The 13,235-nt window shown below is 61.6% G+C and overlaps 1 protein-coding gene across 1 annotated transcript in view; it reads left to right on the top strand.

Moving 5' to 3' along the window:
- Positions 1-10,903, top strand: part of EFNB1 (ephrin B1) — a 56,679-nt gene extending 45,776 nt beyond the window's left edge. Inside the window, exons 3-5 of the mRNA XM_084535141.1 lie at positions 3,380-3,472; positions 5,132-5,260; positions 6,091-10,903. Coding sequence (XP_084391267.1) covers positions 3,380-3,472; positions 5,132-5,260; positions 6,091-6,479 — 611 coding nt within the window. The 3' untranslated portion in view covers positions 6,480-10,903. The remainder of the gene's footprint in view (positions 1-3,379; positions 3,473-5,131; positions 5,261-6,090) is intronic.
- Positions 10,904-13,235: the final 2,332 nt, after the last annotated feature.

Here is a 13,235-nt window from a genome sequence, read left to right as displayed (position 1 = left end):
TAAAACCAGTCGCTCTGTGCTACCCAGTGCCGCCACAGCTCTGCACTTGGCTTAGCAGTTATTATCACAGGTACTTCGGGATCGCTCGGGAGCTTTCGTTTCCCTGCTTGCAGTGCACTCCCCGGGCTGTGGGCAGGTGCTGCTGCTAAATCTTCTTCCATTGTGAAAACAAGAAGCAAAGCGCACGGCTCAGATGTCCGTCATGAGCTGGTTACGCGCCTCCGAGATGCGCTTTCTGCTTCATTCCGCTGCATTTTTGGACAAAAGGATGTTTTCACCAGGAACAGCTTTGTGCGTGGCTCTCTGCAGGAGCCCTGCTGCCTGCAGCAGGCACCAGCTCCCGTCCTGCACCCGCACCCGCCTGCGGGGCCATCTGAGGCTCTGCCGGGTGTTTACATAAAGCCTGTCAGGAGCTGTGCTCTCCTCCTCATCTGGACGTGGCCTCGGCTTTCTGCAGCGCGAGGAGTAGCTCGCTTTGCTTCGGTCGTGGCCTATTTCGGGCCTGGAGAGAGCTGGGCCCTTCACGTCCTTGTTTCAAGCCTGTTTCAAGAGGCTGTGCTGGAGACGATCGCCATGGTTTTTGCAAGCGTTTTACCCTTTTAGCTGTCCCTTTTATGTTCCCTCAAGTAGCTGCTTCATATATTTTTTTTTTATGTGGCTCCCCTTTCAAAGCTACTTTTTCTCCTCATAATTATTATGATCAGAATGAGGAGAGGCTCCTTCAACAAAGTCTTGCGCGCTGCTTGGGAGAAAGGACGCTCAGCTGTGTCCTCTTTAGTCCGGCCATGTGATTCTCCAGCTGGCGTGCTTTTATATTGTTTGAGCACTTCGTGGCTGAATCCGATGTCTCGGGAGTTATTTTGGAGAAGGAGATGTCTCCCGGTACCTCCACGTGCTCCACCTCTGCAACATCTCCAGCGGTCCCGTGCGCCGAAGCCCTGCTTTCTCTGCAGATCCTTTTGACATGATTTGGGCATTACCTTGTAAGCACACCCCAGTAAGGTCTGCTGGAGCTGGTGTCGCTGGCTGATGTTTTCCCTGGCCCTGCTGGGCTGGATCCTGGCTGTAGGGAAGCTGCTGCCACGTGGAGCAGGGAGCTGCGATGCTCCGGGCAGTGAGACGTGCAGTTTGGGGTGAAAGCAAGCATAAATGGGTCCTTCCCAGAGAGATGCTGCCCCTTTCTGAGCTGCAGCAGGAATGGGTGAAGTCTGTTGGAGATGGAGCAGCCCCCAGATGTGTGTGTGCTGCCCGTGTCCCTGCTCCATGTGGCACGGTGCTGGGCTGGAAGCTGTTCATGAAACTGCTTATTTTGACTTATTTTATCCCCAAAAAAGGCGCTTCTGGTCTGGGAGAGCGGAGCCGCTGTTTGTGTTGCAGGAATTAGCTCCTTGCGATGTTTTTACGGCGTGTTTGAGCTCGGGCCCTACCTCCTGCTCGAGCTGGGAAGAGGCCGTGCAGGCACCGAGGGGACGTTTCTCCCGTTCCCCCCTGCGTTTGCTCCGGGATTTATGCTGACAGTGCTCCTGTCAAGGCCGGGGCGGGCGAATCCCAGGCGTGTGGATGTATGGCTTTCTCCGGCGAGCTGCTGGCAAACGAAGCTGCTGTCGCTGGCGAGGCGATGACTCCGCGGCCGCCCCAGCAGCTCTCTGATTAGGAAAACATTTGCTGGGGTCTCACGCGAGAGGCTGGATCGCAGGGAGGTTTTTGGACAGAGCTGATGTGCTTGGAGCCCCCGCCCTGCCCTGCTCCAGGCTCGCCATCACCCACAGGCAGGGCAGGGGCGATGCTGGGGCCTCGATGCTGGATCCTGAGCCCATGCCCTGCTCCTGGTGAATCCAGCCCCGTGGAGGGGCAGCTCCAGCCCTCCCTGTGCAGCCTCCCAGACCTGCTTTGTCTCCGCGAGCCTGCGCCTTGCCGCCCTGCGTAAATTCCCCATTCCTCGCTGCGGCACCAACCAAACGCCCCGAGGTCCCCGACGCTGGAAGGGGAGCCGAGAAGGAAAGGAAAGACCTCGCTTCGTAGCTGGCCTCCTCCCCTAACCTGCGAGCTGACAGCCAGCGAGGGCTGTCTGATGGATTCGTCCCAGCCGACCGTCACTCATCGCCCCCCTCCCCGGCACAGCGCTTGTGCCGCCGGCCGAGGCCGGAGCTTTGCAGTAACCCGAAACTCCAGGGCTGAGTTTTGGCACCGAGGCTTGGGGAAGGTGGTGGCCGGATCCTGCCTGGCTTCGCTGCCTTGTCTCCGTTGAGTTCTCCAGGGGGATTTGTGGTCCTGCGTTGCGCATCCTCCCTCAGCCCCCTTGCGCCGTCGCCGTGCTCCCCCCGTGTTTTTTGGCTCCTCTGTGTGAATAAATCCTCACGCCTGGTCCTGCTGGGTGATGCTGGGCTGGATGGGAGTCGATTCAGCAGGGGCTGTGAGCCAGAGCCCCCCTGCACCCATTGGCACCCATTGGCACCCAGCACAGCACCCTTCCTCCCCACACAGCACCTACTGGGCGCTCACTGCCGCCTGGCACCGGGGGGCCCTTTTGGGGCCAGAAGCCATTTTTTGACCCCGTAATGCCCCATTTTGCCATGTGTTTTCTCATCCCTTGCCCACTCATGGCGGCCGGGCGCATGGGTGGGGGGTCTGCCTGCATGGCAGCACCGGGGGGGCGGCGCGCGGCGCTCCCGCGGGAGAGAGAGCCTGAAAAAATCCGTGCCGGCTACAGAAAAAAAGTTAATGTGAATTTAACTGACTTCTGCCCTGCAATTAAAGCCATTCAAGCCCATTGGGGCTCTGAGTTTACATTCTTTACTGAGGCACAGTGTGTAATTATATATGTATAATTTAAACTCTGCATATGCATGTGTTCCTATTATACACCGAGGAGCAAAGGAAATTATCCAGGAATTAAGGGGGGAGGAGCGCGCAGGCCCTGAGAATGGCTCGCTTGTGTGGATGTGGCGGCGAGGGGAAGCTGGAGGTATCACTTCTTCACCACTGCAAACATCTTCAGAGCAGGCGTGCCCGCGCTGCTGGGGCCTGCCGGCAGCACGCTGCTCCGCTGCCGGAGTGGGGAGTAACCCTTGCTGCCCTCCTGCCTGCACCCCACAGCAGCTGCAACCCCAAAAAATGGAGCCTTGCTGGTAAAAACTCTCCGAGTTTTGTTGAACAACCCCACCCTGTGTGACTGCAGCGTCGCTGGCGCCATTTGGGGCGAGGGTCTTCAGGCTGGGGGATGCAAGGAATCACTCCCACAATTTTTTCCTCTGTTCCTTGGGGTTTTTCTAAGCGAGCCCAAAGGGACCAGCCACAGATGGGAGAGCTAAAAAAAAGCCTTGTCGGTGCTCTTGCGTTTCCTACAGAGCCCTTAACCGCCCGTCTCCTTCCCTTACAGCCACCTCTAACGGGACGCTGGATGGCCTGGAGAACCGAGAGGGGGGGGTCTGCCAGACGCGCTCCATGAAGATCGTCATGAAAGTGGGGCAGGGTGAGTGTCCCCGGGCATGGGTGTGGGGCAGGGGGAGCATCCCCTGGGCATGGATGTGGGGCAGGGGGGGTGTCCCCTGGGCATGGAAATGGGGCAGGGGGAGCGTGCTGTGGGCTTGGAAATGGGGCAGGGGGAGTGTGCTGTGCCCAGGCTTCCTTTTGGCTCTGTGTTATCCCAGGGTGATGAGCAGTGGGCAGCAGAGGAGCGAGGAGCTGGTTTCATTTCCTGATAGCGTTATCAATTTTTTTCCCCCCCTCACCAATAAGTGCCCAAAGCCCCCAGCTCGCAGCCGGCTGCGGGACCCCATTCCCGGGGTGCCCCATCTTTCCTCCACACCTACCAGAGGAGCAGAGAAACCCTCCCACATCCTCCTCTGCCCAAGCACCATCTCAGACCTGCCTTTTACACACCATTTCTAGTCTCCCCCAAAAATGCTCAGTGCCAGCCATGTATTGAGCAGTGCTCGGTCACTGCAGTTGAACGACCGGGCGAGACTCCGGATCCTGATGCAGGCAGAGCATCTCCTTGCTCTCGTTGCCCACCAAAACCTTCCCATCAGCCTGACAGTGGGCTCTGCTGCTGGAGATCGCCCCCCAAAATCTCCCTTCCTGGGCTGCCGAGTGCCTGCTGGCCCCAGCCATGCCCTGGGCTTGTTTCGGCCCCCTCTCGGCTGTGGAGCTCCCGGTGCCTGCTTCTCATTATTTTGTTTTCACTCTGGGGCCAGTATTTATAATAAACAAAAGAAGCAACGCTGCAGCCTTGGCAGCCTCCCTCCCCTTCGTGTTCCTCCTGCTGCCCCTGCAAGAAACTCGCTCCAGCCCACGCGCAGGAGTGCAGAAAACATGAAAAGGCGTCGGGGTGCGGGGTGAGGGTGGGGACGCCGCTTCCCTCCGTCCTCCTGTCTCTTCCAGGAGGGAGGAGGCAGCCAGGGCAGCCCAGCCCGGGGTGATGCTGCCGCATCTTTTTTCCTAGCTCTTTCCATTGGGCTCGCCCCAGTTCTCACACATTTAAGCCGCCGAGGAGGGCAGGATCCCTCTTGCTTCCCAAACAGCCACCGTGATTTTTTGGGATGTGGCGGAGGGCGCAGAGCACCTGGGAGCAGGAGCAGGGCTGGGTCCCGTGGCTTGCAAAGCAAATCAGAGCTTTGAACACAGGGTTTGCCAGGGAGCTCGGAGGTTTTAGGACAGAGGCTTCTGTTGTGGTGTGATTGGGTCCATCCCTTGCTACCAGCACTGCGGGTTTTCATGGAGCTTTGTTATTTATGGAGCTACGCAACTCGGTCATCACCCAAGGCTGGCATCTTGCTCTGCAGGCAGAGGCTTGTGTCCTGCTCGGGTCTGACACTGCTGGCCCTGTGCCCTTTCCTCTGTCCCCTCGGTGCCTTCCCAGCTCCGTGCCACGGGCAGCTTTTGGGAACAGCCTAATTGTCTGGGCTGGTGGTGCACTGGGGACGGACTGGCCTAAAGAGGGGAGGACGATCTTTCCATCGGTGTGCTACAGCTGCTCCTCCTGGGGCACCGGGGTGGACGGCAGGCTGAGAGCCTTTTTGGATGCAGGGTGGCCGGTAGGGATGAGGAAAGGGGATATTTAGTGGGGTGGGAGCTGCCTGTGTCGAGGCTGAGTCGAGGTTTCTCATCCGTCGCCTCTCTGCCCGCCCAGATCCGAACGCGGTCGTCCCCGAGCAGCTGACGACGAGTCGGCCCAGCAAGGAGTCCGACAACACGGTGAAAATCGTCACGCAGAGCCCACGCCACAAGGTCCCGGCGGTGGAGGAGCCCGGCAAGCCAGGTAGCGGGGCCACAGCGTCCCGGAGAGGGGCTGGGAGCCGCGGAGCCGGGCGGTGCTGGGCGCTGCGCCCCTGTGCCAGCCGCAGCCCTGACCCCCAGCATCTCCTCGCCCTGGTCTGGGCGTTATGGGCAAGGGGCTGCAGGCTGTGCCGGGGCAGGGAGCTGGATGTGAGGATGCTGAGCGGAGCAGCTCGGGCTCCTGGGCTCCTTCTCCCAGCACCGGGCTGTGCTGGCAGTGGTGTGGTGGAGAAGTGCTGGTTCAGCACGCCGCTCCTCCTCCTCCTCCTCCCTCTGCTGCCCATCTGTTCCTCCGCGTACATCTGAGGGGGCTTGGAGGAGTTGAGGTCCTTGGGTTTTTGAGCTGAGCCAGTGTGAAAGCCCTTTGAAGGTGGTTTCCTGAGTTCCTGACCCTGCTGAGAGAAAAGTGAAATCAGATGAAGTCAGGAAAAGTTGCTCTTTTCTTCTCCCGCGGTGCAGCCAGCCAAGTGGCCTCCCCTCGGGGGCCCGGAGCTGCCCGGGCCGGGGTCAGGAGGAGGTGGGGGTCAGTAATCGGATATTGCAGGGCTCTGGGTACCAGGCCCCACTTTCATTACTGCATTCAGGTCAGCTGCGGAGAGCAGAGGCTCCCGGGGCGTGTGCTGGTCTCAGCCTGGATTTTGGTTCATCCAGCCGGGAGGGGACGGGCTGGCACCTCCGCCGTGGGTGACCAGGGCTCTGTCACGTTGTGCCTGGCTGTGGAGGCAGGGGTGAAGCACACGAGGGGCTGAGCAGGGTGGGAAGGTGGGGCAGCCCACCCGTGCACGCTGACACCCGCCTCCCCTCGCCTTGCAGGCTCCGTCAACCAGAATGGGCAGGAAACCCAAGGCCCCAGCGACGGGTTCTTGAGCTCCAAGGTCGCCGTTTTCGCGGCGATCGGCGCCGGCTGCGTCATCTTCATCCTCATCATCATCTTCCTCGTCGTCCTCCTGATCAAGATCCGCAAGCGGCACCGGAAGCACACGCAGCAGCGGGCCGCAGCCTTGTCACTCAGCACCTTGGCCAGCCCCAAATGCAGCGGGAACGCGGGCTCGGAGCCCAGCGACATCATCATCCCCTTACGGACTACAGAGAACAACTACTGCCCGCACTACGAGAAGGTGAGCGGGGACTACGGGCACCCCGTCTACATCGTCCAGGAGATGCCCCCGCAGAGCCCAGCCAACATTTACTACAAGGTGTGAGGAGCAGCCTGGGCACGCCGCCATGCAGGGGAGCGCCGAGCGGCCGCCGGGTCCGGCTCCGGGGGGGAGGCAGCGCCCCCGGCCCCGCGGCACGGCGCGGGAAGCGCAGGGGGCTGGCGCCCGGCAGCGCGCCGCTCGCTCGCGCGCCGTCTCTCCCCCTTTGTATTTAGTTTTGTAGTTCTCAGCTTTTGTAATCCCAGGACTTCGAGGGTGAGCCGCCAGCGTCCTCCTCTCCTGCTCCGGACTGCGGCCGGCGGGGGCGCGAGCCAAGCGCCCGCCGTGGCGGGCACCCTGCCTTTCCGCGCCCGCTCGGACACCGCCGGCGCCCCCGCAGACTCTGCCTCCCCTTTTTCGTTTTTGGGATTTCCCCTCGTCACCTCCATGTCCTTGTGTTAAGTGCCCGTGCACCTGGTGCTGCAGCGGCCGCCGCTTCGGGCCCGGACGGACGCCGGGGCCGCGGAGAGGAGCTGGGGCCGACGGGGAGCGAGCAGCCCCGGGGGGAGGAGGAGGAGGAGGATGCTTCGCCCAGGTGCCAAGACGCAGAGAACTGTGCAGGGAGGAAGCTGGCAAACCCGATTTACTACTACTACTATTATTATTATTATAATTATTTTAATTTTTTTTTGTAACATTTTTATTTTTGTGAATCCCGGGCGGGACTCCGGCCCGCCGCCCGCCGCCTCCTTCCAGCACGCCGTCCCGCCGGCCGCGGGGCAGACCCGCCGTCGCCCGCCGCTGCCGTTTTAAACTTTTGTGTTCGTAGCTGTTGACTCTTGTTTTAGTCTCTTTATAAAAAGAAAGAAAGAAAAAAAAAAATATATATGATGTCTCAAGCATTCAGCGCGCGAGAGTCCAAGCGCTCCTCCTGCCCTGCGGAGGCTGCAGCCTCGCGGCGATCCCGGACCTCCCCAGGGCGTCCTCCTGCCCGGGGTGCCACGAGGAGCAGGGGAAGCCTCTGCTGCTGCTTCCCGTCGGGCCGGGACTGCTGGAAGTGAAGCGTGGGGCAGCCTGGGGAGGAGGGAGGGCAGGGCTGGCCGCACGTCCCGTGTCACCCGTGTCACCGGTCCCGTCCCACGGCCGGCGCTGGGGCGGTGCTGCAGTTGGTGGCCCCGGGGTGCAGCCCTGCGGCGCTTCTCCTTGGAAAGGAAACTGGAAAACGATGGTGCTGGGCTCGGGGCTGGAGCGGTGGTGTCAGGAGGAAGCCAACATTTGGGAGCCGGTGCTCTTGGGTCTCCTTCACCATCCACCCAGGCAGGTCTGCTCAACCCTCCTCCTCCTCCTCCTTTTCCTCCTTCTCCTCCTCCTCCTTCCCCTTCTTCTCCTCTTTCTTCTCCTCCTTTTTTTTCTCCTCCTCCTCCTCCTTGGCACCCCAGCCCCATCAGCACCCCACTTCTCAGCTGTACGGGAGGTTGTTGTGGTGCTGCAGCACTCGGTGCTCCACGGGGACCTGGAAGCCCCCAGGAGGCATTCCCCAGGCTGGGAGCTGAGCAGGAGGCTCCCCTCCACCCTCCCCTTGTGCCAGGACCCCCTGGTGCCCCCCTGCGCCCTGCCTCCGGGCCCAACCTGAGCCCGGTGCACCCCTGGGTGATGCTCCGGGTGCAGGGGCTCACCCAGCCCCACCAGCTCCTGCAGGGGGTCACCAGCCCAGCCGTGCTCTGCTATGGTTTGGCTCGCCTCGTGCCCAAAACCGGGAGGGTTGGAGCTCTTGGGGCTCTTCTGGCAGGCTCGCTCCTGGCTTCCTCTGCCCGGGAGGGCCTGCCGCTGCCATAGTGGTGAGGTTGGAGGTGACAGCCCTGCCACCCTGCCTGTCCCAGCCCGGGGCTGGCGGCTGCGTGCTCCTTCCTCGCTTTCTTTTCCTTTCAGAAGTAGCTGCTTTTGCTCAGGGAGCAAGCACGGAGCAGGAGGGGGCTGCTGCTGCCCGCCGCGGTGCGCCCCCCCCCTGCCTGGCTTCTCCTCGCCTTGCCCTGGGCACATCCAGCACCAACGGCCCCGGGTGCCGGGCTGGGAAGTGCCCAAAGAGCGAGAGAGCTGCTCTGCAAAAGTGCCTTGATGAGGAGAGGGCTGGGGGTGGCAGGAGGACAGGGCTGGAGCTCGGAGGGCCCCCGAGGGGACAGCCCCGTGGGGTCTGCACCCGCTCGGGGCAGCTGGGGCAGGAGCGTGCTCGGCTCTGCGCCGCCCGTGGGCCCGAGCGGAGCGTTTGTTCATGTTGCTTTAGTTATTTTTATTTTTATTTTTGGAAAGGTGGGAGTTCGGGATGGAGCAGCGTGGGCTGCCCCAGCTCCCCTCCCCGGCCTGGGCATCCCTGCGGGGGGACGGCTCCTGCGCCCCGGGGCAGTAACGCGGTCACTGCCTGCGGCAGGGGGGAGCTGGGACTGGGGGCTGCCCTGCCCAGCCCTTCTCCCCGCTCCCCCCCAGCACCTTTTGGATCCCCTCCTCCCCCCCCAGCCCCTTGCCTTCCCCTCGGGGCGTCTATGCAGGTGCTGCGCTGTGCCGGCGCTGCCAAAGGGGACGGGGTCTGCTCTCCATCAAATTGTGTCTTAAAAAAAAAAAAAATCCCCCCCAAATTCCGACCTGGAGGTCCCCAGGGGAGCAGAGCCCAGCGGGGCAGGAGCTGGGGTGGGTTCGGTGCAGGAGTTTCACCTGGCGAGGCTGGGGCAGCGGGGGGGCGGCAGGTTTTGGGTTGATTTGCTGAGGATCTGGCCACGCAGCGTGCCAAAAGCCAAGCAGCGAGTCCTCGTGGCTGGCCCTGCTGGCGCTCCGGGGTGGCCGCTGGCCCCGGGCAGCCCAGCTCCTTCTGAGGCGGGCAGCTGAAAAAAAAAACACTTGTAAATATGTGCAGAAAGGGTGAAATCGGAACTCTTGATTTTTGCTGAGCACCTCGGTCTGCTGGGTCCTGAAACTGAGTGTCCCTTCTGTTCTTTTCATTGGAAGCGTTGAAGTTCTTTTTTTTTTTTTTTTTTTTCGTTGTTTTGTTTTGTTCTGTTTGTGTAAATACTAGTCTTTTTTGGGAGAAATAATGTAAAGATGTTTTGTATAAACTCCGAATTATTTTCTGGTTGCTTTTTCTTAGAAAAACAAATGAGAACTAAAAAAAAAAAAAAAAAAAAAAAAAAAAAATTAACCACGAGAACGGGTGTAAAACATTGTCATACTGCGATCAAATCCAGGAGCTGCACCGCGGGGTCTGTGCTGGTGTGCGGGGGTCCCGGGGGCCGGTCCTGGGGTCGCCGCAGGAGCCCCCAGCCCCAAAACGCCCCTCAGCGAGGGGAGGGCTGCAGGGTGCTGCTGTCCAGGAGTGCTCTGGCACCCGAGGGGCAGGATTGGGGTCTGTACCCTCGGTATAATGCAGGATGGGCCGGGCCCCAAGCAGAGAGGATGTCCCGCTCCCCCCGCTGTGGTGTGGGGCTGGTGCCCCTCTGCCCCTGGGCGCAGCTCCGGACCCCGTGGTGCTCGGGGGGAGCTGGACCTGGTGCGTGGAAAGCTCCTTGCTGGGTCCAAGCAGAGCTGCTGGGCACGGACCTGTTAATGCAAAGTAAATGCAAGCAGCAGCAAATCGATCTCCTTTTATCCATTTAACAGAAAAAAAAAAAGAAACAAAAACAAAACCACACAAAGCAAACCCAAAACCTCAAGACTCGTAGCTCCACGCAGCATCTTGAGATCTGCTTTTCCAGCCCCGTGGAGCTGCTCTGTCGCAGGGCCCTTCTCCCCCTGCCCTGTTTTCCAGCTGCAGCCCGCTCTCTGCTTGGTGCCCCCCAGCTCGAGGGTGGCTCGAGGTGGCCACCCCGCTGCGGCCAGCTCGGTGCCACCGGCACCCCCGGCACCTGGGCGCACTCCTCGGTCCCCGCTGCCCCCGGCAGCCCGTGCATTAAATCCTCATTATATCAGCAGGGTACCGGGGGGCTGCGGCTGTCCCCGCTGCTCGGGGAGCCCCCAGCAGGGCCGTGCCCCCGCCGCCCCGCACACCAGCACCCCCGTGCCCGCTCCCACATTTCAGCGCTGCCACCACGCGCGCATCCCTCGCCCGGCGCCACGCAAGAGGGGGCTCGGCTGGCGCAGCCCCAGGGGGCTGTGGGGACTTGGGGTGGCCGTGGCAGGGAGGTGCCGAGGACCCCCTGCCCCGGGGGGGCTGCGTGGCGTGGGGCGATGCCAGCAGCCCGGGGTTGGGGCTCAGCATCCTTCGCCGCTCAGCGTCCATCGGCTCCGGCCCCGCCAGCCGTGCCGCCCCCCAGCGCTGGGGGCTTTTGTTTCTTCTCGTCATTGTTCCTCCTCCTCCTCCTTTCGGTTCCTTTCGCCTTCGCCCCAGCTCTCCCGCCCAGTAGCATATCATCGCCATCGGTAACCAGCTCTGTGGCATCTGAACCCCATGGAGCCGTGATGGAACCTGATATATTGTTAAATAAAAGGTTTTTTTCCTATGGAAACCCTGGCCGTCTCCCGTGTGCTTTTTTGCTGCCCTGGGTTGTTCTTTGAAGCCACAGCCTGGCTCCAAGGAGGCCAGGGACAGGGCAGCTCATCGCGGCGTGGGGGGAGCTGTTGGGGTGCTGGGGGGAGCGTTACACCCCCCTTGGCACCCTACCTGTGGCTGGGTGCGTGCTGAGCTGCTGGGTGCTCGCTCCCCAGCCTGGCAGCAGGGTGGCAGGGGATGGGGACGGGGTTTGGGGTCTGCTCCCGGGCTGGGAAGCGCCCAGAGCCACTTTGTGGATGGCTCGGGGCAGGAACATCCATCCCTCCTGGTGACTGATATTTATTTAGTCGTTCCTCAGCGTACCTTCATTTAATAAGTTATTAAAAAGTCGTTTTAGGAAATGGGATGGCAATAAATCCTTAACAGATGGTGCTTTAACCGGCTCCGAGATGGGCTGCACCACAGTCATCGCTCTTGCTCTTTATAACCCGCTTTAATGTGGCACTTTGCATCCCTGCACGGCCCCGTGCGGCGATAAATTCGGAGCGAGGGGGGTGGGAGGTGGGTGGGAAGCACCCAGGGAGCCCAGCCACCCGAGGTGCTCAGCCTGGGGCCCGCGTTTCAGCTCTGTGGACTCCCTTGCCTAAAATGTTTTACGAAGTTTTAAGGGGGCAGCAGGCTTTTGGGGGTCTTTTTTTGGGGAGGGGGAACCTGCTGGTGAGCAGAGGCCAGCAGGGTGTGTGGGTGCGGGATGCAGGGTACGGGGTGCAGGGTATGGGATGCGCGATGGGCTCTAGGGGTGGGGGGCACTCAGAGCCCTGCCTGGTGCAGCCCCCACCTGCCTCAAGGCTGCCCGGTATGGGGCTGTGGTGCTGCGTACGGGGCTGGGTTCCTGGGGTCTCGGGGGAGAAATGAGGCCAAGGCACTGGGAGAGGGTGGAGGAGGAACTTCTTCTGGGCCAGCGAGCAGGGGGTGGGAGGCGAGGTGGGGCAAGGAGATCAAACGAGGCAGGCTGGTCCCGGGGTGCTTGGGGAGCAGCCTGAGACGCAGGGACGGTGCCAAGGCATCTGCAGGAGCGAGCAGGGGCTGCTTGGGATCGGGGTCAGGGCGGGGGGAGCGGGCCTCTGGGTGTGACAGCCCTGCTTGTATGTGGTTTGCCGGGCTGAAAATCCCTCTCCTCTGCATGCTTTGATCCCAGGGTGAATTAAATAATGCTTTTAATTTCAAACAGCTTCGCTGGTCCCCGATGCCCGAAGGGTAAATCTCTAAGTGCCAAACTTGCTCGGACCTGCCAGAGGAGGAGGAAAGCACTTTTACAAGTTCCCGGAGCCCAGCGCTGAGCCGGGGAGCGGCAGCGCCGTGGGTCCCTCCCAGCACGGGCATGGGGCAGCCCCAAAAAACACCCGGTGGGATGGAGCTCGTTGGATCCCGGTGTGTCCTGGGGCATGGCACAGAGCACGGCCACCCCCGGGGGTCCCTGGTGCATCGCCCCCATTGCAGGGGTTTGGGGGAGCCTCCACACAGCCCTGGCCACGGAAAGGGCTTTGCTCCGAGCATCCCTGGCCCTGGCTGGGGCACAGGAGGGCAGCGAGCTGTGGGGCTCAGCCCCCCGGGGCCGGCTGGTGCTGGGGGGATCGGCGGGACCTCAGCCTGCGGGTCTGCAAAGTTCATTACAGCCCTCGATGCTTTTGGACGTCCGTCAGGACTGGATCAGTTATTTTAATTATTGAACGTAAAGGAGCTTTCTGCCGAGTTTATTAACTCGCCCTTGGCCAGCTCCCGCTCGAAGCTGAGGCAGCTGCCAGCCCAGCGGGCCCGGCGCTGTTTGTGAAGGCTGCGTGCCCGGAGTCACCACCACGGGCAGGGGGCTGAGCCCCCCGGGTGGGCGAGGGCAAAGCCACCCGCGTGCAGCGAGCCCAGCTCCGGGCTGAGACAGGCATCGTGCTCGGGGAGCATCGGCACCCAGGGGGAGGCAGGGATGCTGCAGCTGCTGGGACACCCCGGGTGCTGGAGATGTGGCTGGGTGCTGGGTGCGCCTGCAGCATCGCCGCTCCCTGCCCGCCATGGGGAGCGTCCGGCCAGCCCGCCAGAGGCCACGGAGCAGCAAGCCCTCCCAATAAACCTTGGCCGGGCCAGCTGCTGCAACGAGGATCGGGAAGTTTATCCTCATTTTCCCCGTAGGATATCTGCAATAGCTAACAGGTTCTCCTGGTGGAGGCCATGGGCTTTTCCCACACCGCGAGCTCTCGCAGCGTGCACCACCTCGGCTGCACCTGGTCTCCGCGCTCCCGAAGAGGAGCCTGGAAGATCCATTAGGCTGTCGTGGTATGCAACGAGTCCCGCGGGCT

The sequence above is a fragment of the Aythya ferina genome, assembly GCF_964211825.1.
Source record: "Aythya ferina genome assembly, chromosome: 13".
NCBI lineage: Eukaryota > Metazoa > Chordata > Aves > Anseriformes > Anatidae > Aythya > Aythya ferina.
This window is presented reverse-complemented; position numbering and strand designations above follow the sequence as displayed.